Source organism: Lepus europaeus, chromosome 16 (genome assembly GCF_033115175.1).
Source record: "Lepus europaeus isolate LE1 chromosome 16, mLepTim1.pri, whole genome shotgun sequence".
Classification (NCBI taxonomy): Eukaryota; Metazoa; Chordata; class Mammalia; order Lagomorpha; family Leporidae; genus Lepus; species Lepus europaeus.
In genome coordinates, this window is record NC_084842.1 from 69856472 (window position 1) to 69879464 (window position 22993).

Sequence of the window (22993 nt, forward strand, 5' to 3'; positions counted from 1 at the left end):
GAACAGCAAAATTCTTTATTGGACATATAAGAGGCCATAGTAAATTGCCAGGGCCTCTGGCAAAAGGAAATGCCATAGCAGATATGCATACCCAGTCTATTGTAGCTACAGTGCAGGAGGCATTAGAAAGTCATAATATTCACCATCAAAATGCAGCCTCTTTGCGAAAAATGTTCTCTATTACTAGAGAACAGGCAAGACAAATAGTAAAACAATGTACTCATTGTCCCCCAGTACATCATCCTCCAAAAATGGGTGTAAATCCCCGAGGTTTAAAAGCTAACATTATTTGGCAGATGGATGTAACTCATGTGTCTTCTTTTGGTAAGTTGGGATATGTACATGTGACTGTTGACACCTTTTCTCATTTTGTGCATGCTTCTGCTAGAACGGGAGAAGCAGTAAAAGATGTTATTCAACATTTAATTCAGTGTTTTCAAATTATGGGCATTCCTTCTCAAATCAAAACTGATAATGGACCAGCTTATATCTCTAAAGCATTTGTAAATTTTTGTGCCCAATGGCACATAACTCATATTACAGGAATTCCTTATAATCCTCAAGGACAGGCAATCATTGAAAGAACTCATCAAACATTAAAACTACAATTGGAACGCCTTCAAACTGCTAATTCTTATTTCTCACCCCATCATATATTGTCTCATTCATTGTTTGTTTTAAATCATTTAAATGCTGATGGAAAGGGCCTTACAGCGGCCCTACGACACTGGGACAGGGAGGTCTATAAAACCCCCCTGCCCAAAGTCCTCTGGAAAGACCTGTTAACAGGAATGTGGAAAGGTCCGGATGTGCTAATCACCTCGGGACGAGGCTATGCTTGTGTTTTCCCACAGGATGCCGACTGCCCCATCTGGATCCCAAATAGACTCATCAGGGCGGTCCCCGGCACAGCGCCGCAGGCAGCGACGCTGGAAAAAACAAAACAAAACAAAAAAAACGCATGGAACATCAGATGAAAAAATTGAAAATAATCCAGCAGAGGCAGAAAATCACCTGGACGATGGTCCGTCGCCTAGCTCGGAAAGCCAAGAAGCTTCTCGCTGAGCAGGGGAAGCCTCGCACAACCTCTTATCTTTTTGTGGCTTTTCTTGCCTTGATTTCAACTCCAAAAACTGAGGGGACTTCATATTGGGCTTATGTTCCTAATCCACCTATTGTGCAACCTGTGGGGTGGCTAAATAGGAAACCTGTAAAAGTGTTACAATGTTTTCTGCTCATTGTCATAGTAACTTTAAGTCAATCTGTGTTACTCCGCTACCATATAATTCTTCAAAATCTTGGGAAAAAGTGAAAGCGCATTTACAGGGTGTCTGGCATGATAATGATGTTACGCATGATTTAAACGCTTTGCAAAAGGAAATTGCTGTTACTAGTCAATCAAGGCTACAAATAGGGGATTTGCAAGATATAGCTACTAGTTTAGAAGCAGGAATCAAAAATTTAAACCCCATAAATTGGAAAAACTACCTCATTTATATAGGGATAGTGGCATTAGTAGTATTGCTAATTATAATTTTTCTTCCTGGAATTCTAAAATGCATATTTGATTCTTTACAGAGCGTCCAGCAGGAAGTCTTCGAGCTTCATTTTAAAAATAAAAAGGGAGGAATTGCCACGCCCACAGCTGTGATACCCGCGTGGCAAGATGTTGCTGCGTCGGGGGTCTAAAGCTGCAGGGTTTTGGGGTGCGCGCTCTGTCGGAGTTTAGCCTCAGGCGATTCCTGTGCAGTCCACGGTTGTAACGACCCTCGACTCACAGTAGGGGAGCCGAAGACTGTCCTTGCTAAATTTTGGGGGACACCGTGTCTCTGCTCTGCTGATGATCTCATTATGCATTATCTACCAGCTGTGTTTACACTTTACTGCTTACCCTCATATTCTCAGAAACTAAAAAATCAAGAAAAAGAAGTTTCCCGTAAGCCAGGAATGCAAGTCAAAACATGTCATTAGGTTCCCATTGTAGTAACAGAAAAATGTTAAGGTTACTCAGAGGTTATCTCCAGGTACCTAGAGGGCAAGCAAAACCTTGGACAGTTATTCCCCTAAACAGTTCAGTAAGTAAAACTAAGTCAAAGGTCAATTCTCATCCTCAGTAAGTGAAACTAAGTCAAAGGTCAATTCTCATCCTCAGTAAGTGAAACTAAGTCAAAGGTCAATTCTCATCCTCCGTAAATTGTCTAAAAACAATGTCCCCACTAAACCACTCATATGACATCATTGTTTTAACTCATTTTGTCAACCTTTGTGATAAAAGTTTTTCATTTGCCTGCAGCATTGTTCTTTACTATATAAACCCAAGCCTTACTACAATAAATCGCAGCAGTAACATACACATAACGTGTGTGTGTCTGTCTGTCATTTCCCCGCCGATTTCTGACTCTCCTGGCTCTTCGTTCCCTCGTTCTCCCTCGGTCTGAGACTCCGCGAGAGCCGGTCCGCGGCAGTAAGTGACATCTTTCTGATTAAAACTCTTAAAGCCAAACTCTTTAACATGGAATAGACTGCCCCATTCATCCAGCTCCTGTTGTGGAGCTAGTATCTTCTCTTCCGTCATAGGAGTGTACCTCTCTCAGTTCCTTGGATATACCATCTCTCTCTTCTCTCCACGCCTCTTTTCCCCATCTCTCCCTTGACCTGTCATTTCAGGTCTTGCCTTAAATGGCAGCTCTTCAAGAATTCTTCCAACCTCTCCAAGTTTCAGGTGTTTTTCCCTGTTGTGCTAATTTAGTAATACCACATTACACTTCCTCATTACATAACATATCTCAGTGCATGGCTCTTGTCTGTTCTCCAAAGGACTCCAAGGTCCAAAAGACAACAATCATGAATCATGGTCAATACTGCATTATAACATCTGGCATAGGGCTGGGCAAAAAGTAAATGTTCAATAAGTATTTACAGAGTAAACCAATGCCTGATGCTAACAGAAAATAGCCACTGAGGGGCCAGCATTGTGGCATAGTAGATAAAGCTGACGCCTGCGACACCAGCATCCCATATGGGTGCTTATTTGTGTTCTGGCTGCTCCACTTGTGATCCAGCTCCCTGTTAATGTCCTGGGAAAAGCAGCAGAAGATGGCACAGGTGCTTAAGTTCCTGTCACCCATGTGGCTTTGATTGGCACAACTCTGGCTGTTGTGGCCATTTGGGGAGTGAACCAGCAGATGGAAGACCTCTCTCTCTCTCTCTCACTCTCTGCCTCTGCCTCTCTATAATTCTACCTTTCAAATAAATAAATAAATATTTTTAAAAAAAGAAAAACAGAAAGAAATGGAGAATATCAACAAAACCAAGTGTTCTTTTGAAAAATAAAAGTTCAAGGCCAGTGCCGTGGCTCACTTGGCTAATACCACTTCTTGGAATTTACCCAAAGGAAATTAAATTGGCAAACAAAAAAGCTGTCTGCACATTAATGTTTATTGCAGCTCAATTCACAATAGCTAAGACCTGGAACCAACCCAAATGCCCATCAACAGTAGACTGGATAAAAAAATTATGGGACATGTACTCCATAGAATACTATACAGCAGTCAAAAACAATGAAACCCGGTCATTTGCAACAAGATGGAGGAATCTGGAAAACATTATGCTGAGTGAAATAAGCCAGTCCCAAAGGGACAAATATCATATGTTCTCCCTGATCGGCGACAACTAACCGAGCACCAAAGGGGAAACCTGTTGAAGTGAATTGGACACTATGAGAAACAGTGACTTGATCAGCTCTTGTACTGACTGTTGATGTACAATGCAATACTTTACCCATTATAGTATTTTTTTTTTGCTCTAGTACTATTGTTTGAACTCTGTAATTAACACACAATTATTCTTAGGTGTTTAAATTTTAACTGAAAAGTGATCCCTGTTAAATGTAAGAGTGGGGATTAGAGAGGGAGGAGATGTACAATTTGGGACATGCTCATTCGGACTTGCCCCAAATGGTGGAGTTAGAAATGTGCCAGGGGATTCCAATACAATCCCATCAAGGTGGCATGTACCAATGCCATCTCACTAGTCCAAGTGATCAACTTCAGTTCACAGTTGATCACACTGATAGGTCTAAGAGTCAAAGGGATCACACAAACAAGACTAGTGTCTTTGTCAGTACTGATAGAATCAAAAAGGGAGAGAATGATCCAACATGGGAAGCGGGAGACACAGCAGACTCATAGAATGGCAGATGTCCTAAATAACACTCTGGCCTCAGAATCAGCCCTTAAGGCATTTGGGACTGGCTGAAGAGCCCATGAGAGTATTGTAGGCATGGAAAGCCAAGACACTCTGGGAAAAAAAAAAAAAGACCTCAATGAAAGATCTCTGCGAGTGAGATCCCAGTGGAAAGAACGGGGCCATCAAAGAAGGAGGTACCTTTCTCTGAAGGGAAGAGAGAACTTCCACTTTGACTATGACCCTGTTGGAATAAGATCGAAGTCAGAGAACCCTAAAGGCTTCCATAGCCTTGGCAACTCATGACTAGAGCCTAGGGAGATTACTGATGTCATAAACAAGAGTGTCAAATTGTTAAATCAACAACAGGAGTCACTGTGTACTTTCGTCTCATATGGGATCTGTCCTTAATGTGTTGTCCAATGTGAAGTAATGCTATAACCAGTACTGAAACAGTATTTTTACACCTTGTGTTTCTGTGTGGGTGCAAACTGATGAAATCTTTACTTAGTATATACTGAATCAATCTTCGGTATACAAAGATAATTGAAAATGAAAAAAAAAAAACCTTGGTTTTTAAATTGGACATTGCATAGAAAATTAATCAATTTATAAAAAATATCATGTAGGATCTCTGTCCTTAATGTGCTGTACATTGATTTAATGCTATAACTAGTACTCCAACAGTATTTTTCACTTTGTGTTGCTATGTGGGTGCAAACTATTGAAATCTTTACTTAATATATACTAAACTGATCTTCTGTATATAAAGAGAATTGAAAATGAATCTTGATGTGAATGGAAGGGGAGAGGGAGCAGGAAAGGGGAGGGTTGCAGGTGGGAGGGAAGTTATGGGGGGGGGAGAAGCCATTGTAATCCATAAGCTGTACTTTGGAAATTTATATTCATTAAATAAAAGTTAAAAAAAAAAAAAGTGCCGCAGCTCACTTGGCTAATCCTCCACCTGCGGCACCGGCACCCCGGGTTCTAGTCCCGGTTGGGGCGCCGGATTCTGCCCTGGTTGCTCCTCTTCAATTCCAGCTCTCTGCTATAGCCCGGGAAGGCAGTGGAAGATGGCCCAAGTGTTTAGGCCCTACACCCACATGGCAGACCAGGAGGAAACACCTGGCTCCTGGCTTCAGATTGGCGCAGTGTGCCAGCCGCAGCATGCCAGCCATAGCAGCCATTTGGGGGGTGAACCAACGGAAGGAAGACCTTTCTCTCTGTCTCTCTCACTAACTCTGCCTGTCAAAAATAAATAAATAAATAAATAAGAGTTCACAAGTAAAATAGATAAAATATGCCAGATTAAAGGGAAAAGGGAGCCAACAGAAGTCAGTAATTATTGGGAACAAAAAGATTCAAGGACTTTTTGGCTTTTTTTACTGATGATTTATATGAGAGACAGAGAGTTCCCATCAGCTGGTTCACTCCCAAAATGCCTGTAATGGCCCAAAGCCAGGAGCCACAGTTCAATGCAGATCTCCTGAGGGGCAGCAGACACACAATCCTTGAGCCATCACCGTTGCCTCCCAGGGTCACCAGCAGGAGGCTGGAATCAGGAGCGAGAGCCAGGGATTGAACCCAGGCACTCGGCTGTGGGACACAGGGATCCCAACCAGCGTTCTAACTATTACGCCAAATGCCTGTGCCTACCTTTACAGCTTTAACTGATTTTGAAAATCAGAAACAATGGTATGAATTACTTTATGCCAGCAAACTGAGAACACGAATATAATAGGCAATATTTGAGAAACATATAATTGAACAAAGCTATACTTTAAACACCAGAGAAGCTGAATCAGTATGTGAAAAAACTGTCCCCTTCCCTACTGCCAAAATACACACACATACCAGGTTCAACTTACAGGCGCTTTCTTTAAAATAGTGGAAGAACAAACAATCTGTATCTTTTACTGCTCCAGAGCACAGAGTAAAACTTTATACCACTTTGGTTGAATGTTGCAAAGAGCCTTTTCTAACTGCTATATAGGTATTATTTAGTTTTAATTTTAAAATATTCCCAGAAAGCAGGCTACATCTTTAGAGGAAGAAGCTGAGACTCAGAGGGAGTACTGCCTACAAGTAATACAACAATCAGTGGGGATGATCTCAACCAAAGTGATCTTTGATCTCCTCTCTAAAAGCTTCAAAGAATGGAACAGAAGAATAGGATTACTCCAACTTATGATGCTAATATCATCTTGATACCAAAATCAAACAAAGACAGTATTATTATAGGCAAATTATTGGTTAATCCCATGTCTGACTAAAGGTACAAAAATCCAATTATAAAAATAGTATGTTGTGGCACAGCGAGTTAAAGCCCTGGCCTGAAAAGTCAGCATCCCATATGGGCACCGGTTCTAGTCCCAGATGATCCTCTTCTGATCCAGCTCTCTGCTATGCCCTGGGAAAGCAGTAGAAGATGGCCCAAGTCCTTGGGCTCCTGCACCCGTGTGGAAGACCTAGAAGAAGCTCCTGGCTCCTGGCTTCATATCAGCCCAGCTCCAGCCACTGTGGCCAGCTGGGGAGTGAACCAGCGGATAGAAGATCTCTCTGCCTCTCCTTCTCTCTGTGTAACTCTTTCAAATAAATAAATAAATCTTTAAAAAAAATTTCCTTTTAGATCTGGAACCAAACAAAGATGTCCAATTTCATCACTCCTACTCGATCAAGAACTAGAAGTTTTAGCTAGATCCATTGGGGAGTGAACCAGTGGATGGAAGACCTCTCTCTCTGTCTCTACCTCTATCTGTAACTCTGACTTTCAAATAAATAAAATCTTAAAAAAAGATAGTATGTCATTGCAAAAATAGTTTTACTGACATTTAAAAGAATTTATGTAAACAAATTAAAATTCAATAGAATAAAGAAAAATAAAACTAGTGATCCCTATAATTAGGCAAAAGAGGACCTGGCAAAATTTAACACCCATTGATTTAAAAAAAATCTAGCAAGATAGGAATAGGCACAAAATTTCCTTAACTTAAAAGTGATCTCTACCTATAACAACACACAAAAAAATCATACTTCACAGTAAAATATTGGAAATATTCTCTTTAAAGTCAGAATCAGCAATCACTATTAGAAGTAGTCACTACTTTTATTCAATATTTTACTGAGGGCCTTAAACAATATTTTCATAATGAATTAAATTTTCATAATGAATCAAAAAAATGTGAATTATAATTTGTTATAGCAAGGTAACAGACAGAATTACCCAGAAAAGCTACAAGGTATCTAGAAATTACTCTTCAAAAAGGACACCCATATTCCTATAAAGCTACAGCAACCAGCAGAGTGGAGCCAATGGGACCAGAGAGCCAGAAGCATTCCTGGATCTATGGAGAGCAAGGCATTAGCACTGGGCAGAGATGGGGCAGGAATGTGGCTGGGACAACTGTTCACCCATACATCAAGAGATATATTTAGATTACAACCTCACACTATGAACAAAAATAACTTGCAGGTGGATTAAAGGACTAAAGGATTAAAGAAAAACGTAAGAACTTTTAGAAGAACAAACAGCAATCTATCATCTTCCAAAGAAGCTACAGAAAAACACAAGTCAGAGTCACAAATTTGTCACTCAAGCCAAGAAGAACCACCAACCTCAAATAACCAGAAAACCTGAAGAATCAGGCAAGAAACCTCAAGGATTCCACGGCAAGGACGTGCAATTCAGATGGTTAGAAATCAGAACAAACGCCAACAGATAAAACGGTAGTCAGCCTCAGCTCTCATGAAGGAAGCGAAGAGTCAGACACAAGAAGGTGGCACTTGACACCCACTCCAGTTGGGGTGCAAATTCACTGGTGAGGATCCAGTCACACGGGTACTTTCAGAAACGCTAAGCACAAACACTGACAGAACCGTTCTGGGGGCCGCTTGGCAGTGCCGACTGAGAGGTGCCTTTCCAATGGCCCAGCAATCCATTCTAACTGTCCTCACGGAGACACCCACAGTCACGCTCAAGGTCAGACATGAGAGGAGGCCGCTTGCTGTATAGGTTCTAATGGAAAGTAGACAGAACTTAGTACAGTAGAGAAAGAGAAACAAACTGGGGTCTTTTACTGCAATAAATTGTGCTTAACTCACACTCAACAGTTACATGCATTTAATATCCATATAAACACACTTTTGAGCAAAAAAAGTTACAAAGTTTAATAACACATATGTAAAATTTAAGCACACAACAACCACATAGATTGCTATGTAATGAAACTACAATAAGCCTCCAGATGATGCACAACTGAGCAGAGGGGGAAGGGGAAGAGGTGGCTCGGCTCCATCTGTCCTGATTTACTTTAAGAAAAAGGAAGATGAACGTGACAAAATGTTAAAATCTGTTCAACGGGAAACATATTATTTTCAGTAATTGCAAATACATGAGAGACTTTATAATAATTTGTTTTTTTAACATAAATTGCTAGAGTGTTCCCACAAAGAAAGCATTTGGTAGATACTATAACAGGAATAAGAAAATAAGGACCATCCATTCTTCTAGCTACAGAGGGCTGGCAGTTGATATTTCCTGCATGTTTTCTTTACACATAATTAAACACAGACTATATTCTTCTGTGTATTTATTGCTATAGTTTTCTATTTTGCAGTTAATATTTAAGGTAACTTATTAGGGTACAAAATTAAAGAGCCCTCATTCTACCCTCGATGTTACTTCCACTACCAAGGGTTTCTTATGAACTAGGTTCAGAAATTATGCTTTAATAATTAAGAATGGTGTAGCACCGAGGTGCCACTAGATGGAGGCAGAGCTCTCAAATTGCAATCTTTGGCAAGTCGGCGACCAGCTAGGCCAGGCCAGGCCAGGCGAGGCGCCAGAACTCCATGCAGTCTCACTTGGATGGCAGGAACCCAAGCACTGGGGCCACCAACTGCTGCCTCCCAGACGCATCAGCAGGAAGCTAGCTCAGAGACAGAAGTGGGACACAAGCTCAGGTACTTTGATACAGGATGCAGGTGTCCCAAGAAGTGACTTAACCTGCTGCATCACAACGCCTGCCCCAGCTTAGGTTATTTTTTCCAGATAATAAATAAGAACAGGGGTTTCTGAACATCATATTAAATTTCAAATAAACTGGTATACTTTTTCAAGTATAACACAATTACTTAATTACTTAGGCTTTAGGTAATTATTTACAGTTAGGGTGCTTTCTTGTACTGAACATGAGGATGCCCCCACCCCACATCCCTACTCAGAAGTGCTCTTTAGGGGCCAGCACTGTGACATAGTAGGCAAAGTCTCCACCTGCAGTGCTGGCATCCATATGGGCACTGGTTCATGTCCCAGCTGTTCCTCTTCTGATCCAGCTCTCTGCTATGGCCTGGGAAAGCAGTGGAAGATGGCCCAAGTGCTTGGGCCCCTGCACCCACATGGGAGCTCCTGGCTCCCAGCTTTGGATTGGTCCAACTCTGGCCATTCCAGCCATTCAGGGAGTGAACCTTCAGATGGAAGACCTTTCTCTCTCTTCCTCTATCTATAACTCCATCTCTCAAATAAATAAATAAATCTTTTTAAAAAAATAAAAAGTGCTCTTTTTTAAGATTTATCTATTTATTTGAAAGGCATAGTTACAGAGGCAGAGGCAGAGAGAGAGAGAGAGACAGAGAAAGAGAGAGGGAGAGGTCTTCCATCTGAAGGTTCACTCCCCAGATGGCTAAAATGGCCGGAGCTGCGCCAATCTGAAGCCGGGAGCCAGGAGCTTCTTCCAGGTCTCCCACATGGGTGCAGGGGCCCAAGCACTTGGGCCACCTGCTTTCCCAGGCCATAGCAGAGAGCTGGATCGGAAGTGGAGCAGCTGGGACTCGAACCAGCGCCTATATGAGATGCTGGCACTGCAGGCGGCAGCTTTACCCGCTAGGCCACAGTGCCAGCCCCAAAGAGCTTCTCAAAAGCAAAGCACTTAATAAAACTAGTTAATTTAGGGAATACATCTTTATAAGCAATTCTGGTATCAAATAATTTTAGATTTAAATGAGACATTGTGACTTTAAAAAGCTGATTTCTAACCAAAAGTACATACATACTTTGAATCGGTGCTGCATTTGGTGAACTTATGGGTGTATAATTCAAATAAACACAAATGGAAAATATTCAAACAGCAGAGCCAGCCTAGATCTAGGCATAACTTTGAAACCACTATTAGCCTGCAAGATGGGTGAATGAAATGAATGAGGTCGTATACTCTGAGCGCCCACTGTATTTACAATCTACCCACTCCTCCCACCTTCTTTAAGGGTTAGGTGCCGCCTCACTTTGCTGGCATTATCTGTGCATGTTTAAACCAAAGACTTAAACCTCAGAAATGATACAAGAACACAATCACTGACTGAGAAATAATTTGCAAATGAAGCTTTGATTTAATAAAATTTTAAAAATTAGAACGCTTTCTAAATTATAACTTCAAGAAAGGTGTAACAATTAGACTGAAAAATTCCAAGTGGAAAACAGTCATATATCATGATTTGAGTGTTGTCAAAGGCTCAAATTTCCATGTGAATATTCAACCAATCAATGCTTAAATTCTATCCCCCAATCTCTGAAACCTTGTTCTAAATATCCTGTTTCCAAAGAAGTCACAAATACCGAAAAATGGATCAGGTAGATAATAAAGATAAAAAATTTTTAAAAATGATTTCAAATACAAAAAGAGGGGCTGGCGCTATGGCATAGTGGGTAAAGCCTCCGACTGCAGTGCCGGCATCCCATATGGGTGCCGGTTCTAGTCCCAGATGATCCTCTTCTGATCCAGCTCTCTGCTATGGCCTGGGAAAGCAGTGGAAGACGTCCCAAGTCCTTGGGCCCCTGCACCCACGTGGGAGACCCAGAAGAAGCTCCTGGCTACTGGCTTCATATTGGCACAGCTCCGGCCATTGTGGCCATCTGAGGAGTGAACCAGCAGATGGAAGACCTCTCTCTCTCTCTCTCTGCATCTCCTTCTCTCTCTGTGTAACTCTGTCAAGTAAATAAATAAATCTTTAAAGAAAAATACAAGAAAGACATCACTTTAAACTCAAAATCCAGGGGCCAGCGTTGTGGTACAGTGGGTAAAGCTGCCACCTGTGGTGCTAGTATCCTATATGAGAGCCGATTTGTGTCCCAGTTTCTCCACTTTCAATCTGGCTCCCTGTTAATGTGCTTGGAAAGCAGCAGAAAATGGCCCAAGTGCTTGGGCCCCTGCCACTCAGTGGAAGACCCAAATGAAGTTATTGGCTCTTGGCATCAGGCCTGGTTGCAGCCATTGGGACGGGAATAAGCAGGTGGAAGATCTATCGCTCTCTCTCCCTTTTTCTCTGTAACTCTGCCTTTCAAATAAATAAATAGATCTTTGTAAAAAATAAATTCAAAACTTAACCAACTTTGTAAAAAGTTACAGCTAATATACTCATACAATGTAAAAAATTTTTAAGCACAGAACCAAAGTAACTGATACAATAAAAATTATATATGTAAAAAAAAAACCTTTGAGAAGAGTTCCACTATCTAGCAACAAAAGTATGTTTTCTAAACATAACGTTTAGCTTTGTTTAAAGGAAAACTGTTCCATATTATATGATTTAAATACATCAGGGCAATATTCTTATACTAAAAAAAAAGAACTGAAGATGTTAAAAAAAATATTTAAAACATGCCTACTGGGAATGGCAAAAAAATCTCAGACTGGCCCAAAGCCCACAGTTGGTTAACAGCAGAGCTAGAATTCAAATCCAAGTTTCGAAGATCTTCCTCTAATTTTATTTCCAAAGTTAAGCTGTCATTTGAAAGATGTTTTCCTTCAATATTCAGTTCTTCATTCATACAATGAGTTGGCATTTATAATGTGCTATCTTTACTGTCGATCATGCTTGTATGTGACTACCCCCGTTTCAATTTAATTATACGCAGTGTTGTAACAGTTGCTCAAACTAACATTTGTTGATCAATCAGATCAATCAAGTATTCAGGCTTCTTAACACTCTGAGTATGTACTATGTATATGATATATATATATATACACGGCAGAGAAAGAATGCATATATACATATATGCACTTCAGAGGGTATTCTCAAACAGTAGGCACTCAAATTTTTAATATCAAAGAGAAAAAAACAGCAAATGAAGGATGAAAAAAAAATGTTTGCTATGCATTTCAAAGTACATGATTTCTACAAGGGCAAAGTAGAAAATGACTACTAAAACCTGCAGCACCGCACTCTGCTGAAGCCAGCACTTACCAGGAAACTGTGACACGATTGGGGGTGTATCCTCATCTAAGTCATCAACCCCTCCGGCAATCGGATAGGGAGGAATGGAGACTCTGGGCATCACCACCCAGCTGTGATCTGAATAAAGGGAAGAGGTCAGGCTGGGGAGTCCCGAGTTATGGGCTATCTGAAAGCCGCAAATCTTCTCAATCTGCTGCCAGCGAAAGAGCCGTTCCCGCAGACAGGTCGTCAGCTCGGAGAGCGCTTTCCTGCAGAAGCCGAGAGAGGAATTACATGTTGCGCTGGGATCTTTACCAGGGCACTGATAAGAAGCAATTACAAGAACACAAGCTGGCAATTCATTCATTCCAAGCAATTACCCAGCGTCAGAATCGATGTAGGTTACAGAATTCTACATGATTAAATAATTTAACCGTAAGCGGTCTATCCGTGACTTATATCCACACAGCTAAAACAGGACTCTTACTTCGCCTCCAGGATCTTGTGGTCTACCTCATCGAGGGAGGAGCTGTGTGCAACGTGCAGAGTCCCGAAGACGGTGCTTCTCTTCTTCTTAATTTTTTCTGCCTAGAAACCCAAGGGGAGAAAAATAAGACGAGGTCTGAAAGCCAGCTTCTTTTGGTTTTGAATATATTAATAATCATTAATCTACTGGTGAATTATTAGCCAAGATAGAGCCCTGTTTTCTGAAAAAGAAAACAGATGAGAGAGAAAGCAAGCTTTCCTAAGCCAATCGACAAAATTCAGAACTTTGTTCTGGAGAATTTTTCTTTTATTTCGATGGTTCAGAAAAATCTGGATCTCTAAGTCAGACGAATATTAACTACATCCTACTGTAATGGAGGTGTTAGTGAATGAACTGAGGTGTTTTTTTTTTTTTTTGGCTAGAGTTCAGATTAAGTCTTATTTCAGGTGATGAGTGTCAAACATTAATTTCTAGTAACTACTAACCTGAATCAGATATGAAGCAGCAACCTAGAGGAGAAAAGCTCTGTATAAAACATTTATCATAGTAATATAATAATGATGAATTTTTAGTGACCCCAACTAAGGTGTACATGTTTATAAATAATTTTACTTTAGTCAATTTCAATTCAACAAATTTCAATTCAAGAAAAGAATCTGAAATAAGAAGTCTTCTCTTCAGATCTCTGTATCTTGGTTGATTAATCCCCCTAGCCTATGAAACAAATTCAGTGACTTCTGAAGTGTAAGCTTACCTCGTCCTTAGCAATAGCTAACTGCATTTCAGCATTCTGTCTTTTAATATTGTAGTACTGAACTTCCACTTCATGTGTTAACTGAAGCCATTTCTGGAGTGCATCTGGAACAGACCAGCTGCTTCTCAGCTCAAATTCTTTTTCAGCCTTTTTTAGAGCCATACGGACCTAGAAGAAGAAAAGGAGGCAGGAAGGAAGGGTTTAAAACATGTTTCTAGTACCCAAACTAAAATAAATAAATAAACAAAAAGGCAATTGTAGTTATGGTCTCTGTAAACATCTTTTTAAAACACTATGTCTAAGAATGATGTGTCCCTAACATTAAAACAAAGGCTCAAGATTCAAATGTGTCTTAAATCCCAAGCAAAGTTGCGAAGTCACAGAAGATACAGCAGGCTTCTATGTATCTTAAGGTACAAAGTTTACTCATGTTTTTACATTTTATAATAGGCTCACTGAAAGAAAAAAAAATCCACATATATACAAACTAAAATTGACTACACTTTTTCCACAGTGCATTTTGTTCTTTATGAATTAGGAAATGAAGAAATGACCAAAAATCAGTGAACAACTCTTCTATTACCTCTAACATTCCCAGAAGATCCTACTGTGTAGCTCCTTATTCACACATTCATTTTTTAAAAAAGATTTATTTATGTGAAAGGCAGAGTTCAAGAGACAGAGAGAAACAGACAGAACCATCCACTGCTATACTCCCTACATGGCTGGAACAGGAACTCCATGCAGGTCTCCCACATGGGCGGCAGGGACCCAAGTACTTGAGCCATTACCTGTTGCTTCCCAGGTGCATTAACAGGGAGCTAAATCAGAAGAGGAGCAAACTGGCACTCAAATCGGCAATCATATGGGATGCTAATGTCACAGGTGGCAGCTTAACCTGCTGTGCCACCACAACACCGGCCCCATACCTTCCTTTTTGAAAGTTATTATATCCTATATCTTTTGCCTTCTATTACACTTTCTTTATACCAGTTATTTTTTACTCACTGTTACAAATATACCTGCCTATTACAGTCTGTTTTACCACTTCTATAAATTCACTGCTTCTAATTGACCAAAAAGCAGATAAGTGGGTATTTATAGAATATGCACCCATTTTGAGAAAACAGATTCTGAGTGAGAATCTATTTGATTTTTCCCTTGAGGAACTGTGCATGGCCTTGGGTGTAAAGATGTCAGAGTATTTCTTCCACTTGCCCTTTGGGGTAATAAACAGAGGAAAACCTGACCTACTGAATCCATGTGGTAGATAGAAATAAATGCCAGGGAGCAAAACCATAGCTTAAGAAAAGCCTCATTAAGAAAAGCCTCATTAAGAAAAGCCTCATTAAGAAAAACGACACGGCAGGAAGAGAAGGCTCATTCTCACAGTGATTGACTTAAAAATAATCCAGAGTCCAAGCTAAAGGTGTGTGAACGTGGGTGTGTGTGCAGTGCTTGCAGAATGCAGACAAGTGCAGAGGGACCCTGGAACACCACAAAGCAGCCTTGGTTGCCTCCAAGCCACCCAAGGTAACTGAAGCTCCGCCCACACGGGAGTGCACAGGGATGTTTGGTTTGAGCAAACTCCGCTTGTTTAAACAAACTTCATTGTGTGCCAGAATAAACTAAGAAGGGGACTGTACACAAACCTGGGATACAGAACCAGAACAGCTGTCAGATACCGCAGAAAGAAAAAACTGTGCAGAAAAAAACACTGAACTCCATGTGATTCTCTAAGTTCCCAATGAGACAGTACGTGGACAATTCAAAAAGAGAGACACTGTAAGTAAAGGTAAGACTGCACTTACACAATAAAAACAAACCCTACGTACCACGAGCCTGGCATGATTCGCTGTGCAATGTGCGGGGACATTACATGCACGTGTGTTTCACAGGTCAGCTGGCTAAGCTGGCTGGCATCTCGGCTAAGCACTCAGGAAGGGAGAATCTGAGCACAGGTCCTATGAGCTGCGCTAGTGCACAACACCAAAGCGCACGTCAGCAAGACCTCGCTTTCTCTCACAAGATTTTTTTTTTTTTTTTGGACAGGCAAAGTTAGACAGTGAGAGAGAGAGAAAGAGAGAAAGGTCTTCCTTTTCCGTTGGTTCACCCCCCAAATGGCCGCTACAGCCATCATGCTGTGGCCAGTGCGCTACGGCAATCCAAAACCAGGAGTCAGGTGCTTCCTCCTGGTCTCCCATGTGGGTGCAGGGCCCAAGCACTTGAGCCATCCTCCACTGCCTTCCCGGGCCACAGCAGGGAGCTGGACTGGAAGAGGAGCAACCGGGACAGAATCCGGTGCCCCGACCGGGACTAGAACCCCGGGTGCCGGCGCCGCAGGTGGAGGATTAGCCAAGTGAGCCGAACGCCGGCCTCTCTCATAAGATTTAAAGCCACAATTCCTATTTCCAGGGAATTACACAGAGAATCTCAACAAATTCACTCAAGTGATTCTTTTGAATCATCTTTTCCTTAAAGTTATTTCCATATCTATTTCTCCTAATAGGACTCAAAAGCAACATACTTCATATATATATTATGTATTTTTAAGTATAAATTGAGACTGAACAATTTTCGAGATACTGTTAAATAATGTCTCAACCTTGTAGAAATTAACCTTCTACTAATTTCAACCACTTAACTGTTAGCTCTGCTATCAATCATGCTTATTATTTAACCTGACACCCAATCCTTAGTCTGAATTACATTGCTATTTTACAAAGGAATGGACAAGGTGAAGATCAAGTAATTAAGCTTTTTCCAACAATGAATTACTGTTTAAAAATATGACAATATTATTTACATAATCTGTATCTTAGAGATAAAACATCAATAAGTAAAAAAATTTAATTTATAAAATGACATCATTAAAAAATGAACTAGTCTAAGTATCTGAAAATCTGGCTTCCAGACCTAACTTTATATTTATTACCTGTGCTACCTGCAGCAAGTGTCCACCTCCTTGACATTTCATGGAAAATAAGGGCCCTGTGGCTTATCTTAACTCCAGGCTTCTTGATACATTTTTTTAAAAAAACAACATAATTTATCTGCAGACTATTTAAATCACACACAAAAGCCACAAAATGCAAAGCTGTACTTTTAGTTATCTATAATTCTTTGTTTTAGGGGAAAATAACACAATATAAAACATAAACCAGATTTCTCTGCCTTCTAATTTTGAGAAAATAATTATCCCCAGACAAAAATACAGTAATTCTTCTAACTGTGGAAACATGGGTTATGTAACATTATCTGTAAAATAATTCCCCAGTTAAACTTACAAAGCTTTTAGCAGCGATAGAGGAAAACATAAACTTCAGGATATAATATAAAAATCTTGCCTGTTCTATGTAATAGCTAAGCAACCGAAGGCAAATTATTGGGCTTTCTATAAATCTCATCTGTAAATGGGGATAACATCCATGATTTGCAAGAATTAAAGTTTACAAGCAAACCACTGACCACACACTACTGGCACAAACCAAGTCTTCCAAAAACTGGATTTTGAGGGTAGGCTTTCTGGCACAGTGAAGACATCACTTGGGATGCCCACATCCCTCCCGGAATGCCTGCTTTGTGTCCTGGCTCCACGTCCCATTCCAGCTTCCTACTAACGTACACCCCAGGAGGCAACACATGATCAAGTAGTACCACTCGACATGGGAGGCCTGGAATTGAGTTCCAAACTCCTGGCTTCAGCCTATCCCAGTTCTGACTGTTGCAGGCATTTGGGAGTGAACCAAAAGATGGAAGATCTCTCTGTGTCCGTTTCTCTCTAGCTCTCTGCCTTTCAAATAAGACAAAAATAATTTTTTAAATTATATTTATTATTAATATAATTATGTTGGGCAGAATTTTTCCTGAAATACCTGTTTCTCCCCCTTTAAGCCCTATCTTTCTCTCTCTAAAAGATTTATTTATTTGGAAGAGTTACAGAGAGAGATGGAGAGACAGAGAGACAGAGATCTTCCATCCGCTGGTTCACTCCCCAAGTGGCAACAATGGCCAAGGCTGAGCCACGAGCTTCATCCAGGTATCCCACATGAGTGACAGAGGTCCAAATACTTGGGCCATCAGGAAGCTGAATTGGAAGCATTGCAAGTGGAGGCTTAACCCACTATGCCACAATGCCAGTCCCTAAGCCATTTCTTAACTGACTCAAGATCTCGCTAGGATTATGTCCGTCCAGGTACATTACACTGCAGTGACCCAAGGGTCTACTGTGGTATGCAAGGGCTCCACATGAAACCTCCGATTAGACTGCTCCTGGTCTTGGGTCCTTCTTTTACAACGTGTCTCTCCCTCCCTGGGAGAGAGTCAGCAGCCTCTGTCTCTGTGGAAGAATTCCCCTGCTGCCTTCTGAGTTGCTTTATGATACTGCAAGGTTCAGAAAAACAGCCAATAGGCTTATTAGCAATACTGGGAACAACCAAGATACGGGCGCCTCAATGGGAACAGGTTAGGAGTTCTCCCAGGACCAAAGCATTGAAAACCTAACTTGGACACAATAAAATGTCAGCTAGGCTTTCTCTGTCAGCAGTCTGATTCTGTACTAGCTCTGTATAGATACGGTTGTCGGCTGCACCAAACACCACTACAAAATATGTCTAACATTAAAAAATGATCTCCTTACAGGGAAGAAATCTAAAAGACAGGTGTCCGGGCTAAGAGGGTAAGAGCAGTTAACTGTGACAAAGAGATGGCTGTGTTCAGTCACACAAATCCTCCCAAAATGACAATCTTGAAAGAAACAGCCAGAGTGTTTCTTATATTTTACCACGTGGTGAAATGAAAGCTCATTCATCCTATAATTCTTATTTCTTATTTAATAACCAATTGAGAAGGTAACAGTACATAAAACAAAGTGGGAGGCAGCCTTTCTAGGTTCTGGACTCTGCCTTACAATTGCGGCGCCCTCTGTTTTTGAGCAAGTGTTCTAATCCTCATTTGGTTCCTCAGTCCGCTTACCCTCACCATTACAGAAAGGGTCAACTGTCGGAAGGAGACTCCGGAGGAGCGGTTGGAGCAGCACACGCTCTGACGATGAGGTAAAGGGGCTGTGAGCCGAGGATGCAGGGAGGGCACTTGTTGTAGAACTGACTCTCCCCACAGCCTGCTGCAGGATCTCAGCCTCCCATGTCAGACTCTGGCCTCCTCCAGAACTTTAAGGCCCTAAATTTGTGATTACTGAAGCCACTAAGTTCATGATAATATTCTACAGCAAAAATAGGAAACTATTACATCTCCTTATAATTAAATTCTCCCAGAACCTGACCTTCTCTTAAGGACTCTGAGAAATGCCAGAAGGCCTACAATTCTACCTTAAGCATCTGAACGGGAGAAAACAGATATTGGAAAGGGCCGATTTTAGACTTCAGAATTCTTAGCAGATTACATTCCAAAGTATTTAACAAGATTCAAATGGATTTTTAATAGAGATCCTTTACTGATGCAGAAAGCCCAAAATTATATGCACTTTATTTTACGAGATTATAGCCAGAAACTTAAATGCATTACAAACACTAAACTAAATACCACAGTTTATTCAAGAAAATTAACATGGGATGAAGTAAGATTTCATGAATGAATGAACAGGATGGTGATTTTACCTTTCAGTTACTACTATGTTACTTTGTGAAATGGACTTTGATGCATGCTAACAATATGAACAAATGATTCTTTTATACAACAGAATTAAATAAGAGGCTGTAACTTGGATCCCCAGATCAGCAATGGAAATACACCTCCCGCAAAGCGTCCGACCCGTCAGTACCTGCTCCAGCTCCTGCTCTGCATACTGACGCCGACTCAGCTCACACTCCGCTCCCTCCCTGAGCTCTCTCAGCCTGCAGGCCTCCTCCTTGGCGTAATTGATTTCATCCATCATTTTGCGCTCCAGGTTTTGCTTCTCTACAGCCACATTTCTGTTTTCTTCTTGTGCCTTTTCAAGTCTAGGGAACAACAGCAACGAACGTTCTTCACACACATTTCCAGAAGTTCATTGATCACCAATTGCATCAAGAATCAGACACATATTTCAGTCAGAATTCATGGTATTTTTTATTAACCCTCGGGTTGGATAATAAAAACATTAGGAAACCTACCATACAGCTATTTTACTTACCTTGGGCTAAGAAAGTCACTGAGAGCAGGGAAACACCTTCCACAAAAAAGACTTCTAAGAAAGTCATAATTATTTAAATCAAGTTAAAAGTAAAATTCAACTATACATTTAACTCTACCTACACTTGACTTACTTCCACTAGAATTCTACCCATTTATTCCCCAAGAACTCTGCAATTACAGTGATTCATTGATACTTCTCTAAAAACATGAAATAAGATGTGCAAAACCTTTCTGATACATGCACTAACCTAAGTATGTGTTTAAGCATAGGCCCATACTCAACTTTTTTTTTTTTTTTTTGACAGAGTAGATAGTGAGAGAGAGAGACAGAGAGAAAGGTCTTCCTTTTTGCCGTTGGTTCACCCTCCAATGGCCGCCGCGGCTGGCGCACCACGCTGAACCGAAGGCAGGAGCCAGGTGCTTTTCCTGGTCTCCCATGTGAGTGCAGGGCCCAAGCACTTGGGCCATTCTCCACTGCACTCCCGGGCCACAGCAGAGAGCTGGACTGGAAGAGGGGCAACTGGGATAGAATCTGGCACCCGGACCGGGACTAGAACCCAGGGTGCCAGTGCCGCAAGACAGAGGATTAGCCTAGTGAGCTGTGGCGCCGGCCCCATACTCCATTTTTACAAACTGTATTTTCCTATATAAATACCAAGGACTTGCAACTTTCCTCACTTACCTTTCTTGTAAGTCCATTAGACTCTGCTCTGCTGTTTGCAGACTCTCTAAGTCTTTCATCATTTTTGCAACATGTTCTTTTGATGTCTTATTCTGTGTGTAAGCAAACCAGCACCCTCCAACACCAATTACTATAGAAACCGTGAGGATGAAATCCTTCATCCAGTTATGAGGGGGGCCTATGAAGAGAATTACAGTTAAATTAATCTTTGATTATAATAAAACTTGAATATACAGAGGTACGTCTCTTGGTTTGTTTTTATTATTTCTTAATATTATATTTGTTTTAAAGCACAGAGATACAGGCCAACAGAGATCCTCCATCTGCTAGTTCACTCTCTAAATGACTCCAACAGTCAGAGCTGGGCCACACCAAAGCCAGGAGCCATGAACTCTATCCATGTCTCCCACATGAGTGATAGGGACCCCACTGCTTGAGCCATCACCTGCTCATCAGTAGGAAATGTGCAAATGTGCTCATCAGTAGGAAGCTGGAATCAGTACAGCAGGAAATCAAACCTAGGCACTATTATAAGGGACACAGGCACTCCAAGCAATATCTAAAAATCAAAAAAACCTGAATATCTCCTTCCTATATACAAGCTCTAGGTTTTTTAAAGGATTTATTTATTTATAAGGCAGAGATACAGGAGGTGGGGAGGTCTTCCATCCACTGGTTCACTCTCTAGATGGCCACAATGGCCGGAGCTGTGCCAATCTGAAGTCAGGAGCTTCTTCCGGGTCTCCCATGTGAGTGCAGGGGCTCAAGCACTTGGCCCATCTTCTACTGCTTTCCCAGACCATACCAGAGAGCTGGATCCTAAGGGGAGCAGCCATGTTTCAAGCTGGTGCCCATATAGATGCGGGCACTAAAGGCAGTGGCTTTACTCTTTACACCACAGTGCCGGCCCCTGAACAAGTTTTAAAAGACTAGTGCTTGGGGCTGGCGCTATAGTGGGTAAAGCCACTGCCGTGTGCATGTCTGATGATATGAAGAGCTCTACAGAAGCCCAGATCACTCTGAGACAATGCTTGGGTCTGTCTGTTTGCACTGTGTGGTAAGTGGCAAACTCTAGGTCACAGACCTGCAGTGCGCCTCATCTCCAGAATGCACCCCCTCACCGAGCAGCGAAGAGACACACTACAGGAGGCTATCAACTCAAAAGCATAGGTCTTGTGGCTGGCACTGTGGTGTAGTGGGTGAAGCCACCACCTGTGACGCTGGCATCCCATGCAAGTCCCGGCTGCTCCATTTCCCAGCCAGCTCCCTGCCAATGTGCCTGGGAAGGCAGTGGAAGGAGGCCCAAGTGCTTGGGTCCCTGCCACCTGTCACACAAGTGGGAGACCTGGAGGAAGCTCCTGGCTCCTGGCTTTGGACCGGCCCAGCTCTGGCTGTTAAGGCCATTTTGGCAGTAAACAGCGGAGAGAAGATCTCTCCCTCTCGGTCTCTCCCACTCTATGTAACTCTCCCTTTCAAATAAATAAATACATCTTTAACAACAACAACAAAAAGGATTTGTCTTTATTTCTGGCTTTAAGTGGTTTGGCTCAGGCTGTCTTTCAACCATAACCCCAGTCCTCTAACTCCAGCTGAAATACAATTACAAGGAAGAGCAATAAATAGGACAAGTCCCCAGCTCTGTAACAAGCACCACAAACTGGAAAACAGTTACGTGAAAACACCTTTAAAATGTGACCTCTGTTCACTTGACACTGCTGGATTTGACATGAATCTGGCCTGGGGGGTATGATTGTGGGGCTCCTTCACGCAAACAGTAACTTTAAGATAAACACTTTTAAGAAGTAAAGCATCATCAACTTCTTAAATGATTTATTAAAATATCTGTTTGCAACATTCTTTGAGAGCTGCTGGAGTTCTTTTCAAGTGACTTGATAATATTTGTATAGTATTTATTTTGGCTTAGAAAGGGATTTGTTGCCAGATTAATAAAAATAAATGTTTCTCACAGGGTTGAATACAAAGACAAATCTATACTTTTAATTCCTATTTTTGTCAACCATCCACATGGAAAAAAAATTAATCACAGAAGACAATCCCCTAATGGAGTCAGCTGAGACCTGAGCACAGGGCAGGGCTAGCAGGAGGAGCATCTCTGTGGAATGCTCGGTATGTCAGCAGCGCCCAGCTTCCTCCGGCTTGGGATTTCCACCAATTCTCACAAAGGGGATCCAGCTGCCTGACCAGCTGCTCACTACCGGAGCCAAATGAGAGCCACCAGCAAAGTCATGGAGTCCATTCAAACCCCCGATTCATAATTTATGGAAACCATTTTTCTTGTTTCATTTTGTTGGTCCTTTATGGCTTCTGAAAAATAAAGCATGCTTCTTCTAACATATGTAATCTTCAAATACTTTCAAATTTTTCTGAAATTTGAAAATAAATGAAATAAACATATACTTTCTCTCTGGGGGAGAAAAGTTCTCCCGTCAAAGGAAGGATAGACAAAGTTTACTTTCTTACAATTATGATATCACACTATTCAAATAACATTTCCACTTTGGGCACCTTCCAGAATAGTCTTGCT

At 41.3% G+C, this 22993-nt stretch overlaps 1 protein-coding gene across 2 annotated transcripts in view; it reads right to left on the reverse strand.

Annotated features, from left to right (window-relative positions):
* Positions 1–22993, reverse strand: part of STIM2 (stromal interaction molecule 2) — a 162445-nt gene that overhangs the window by 11655 nt on the left and 127797 nt on the right. For both annotated transcript variants that reach the window (XM_062213281.1, XM_062213282.1), the window contains exons 6-10: positions 20449–20626; positions 19414–19591; positions 13635–13802; positions 12881–12981; positions 12424–12662 (exon numbers count right to left, since the gene is read on the reverse strand). In XM_062213281.1, coding sequence (XP_062069265.1) covers positions 12424–12662; positions 12881–12981; positions 13635–13802; positions 19414–19591; positions 20449–20626 — 864 coding nt within the window. The remainder of the gene's footprint in view (positions 1–12423; positions 12663–12880; positions 12982–13634; positions 13803–19413; positions 19592–20448; positions 20627–22993) is intronic.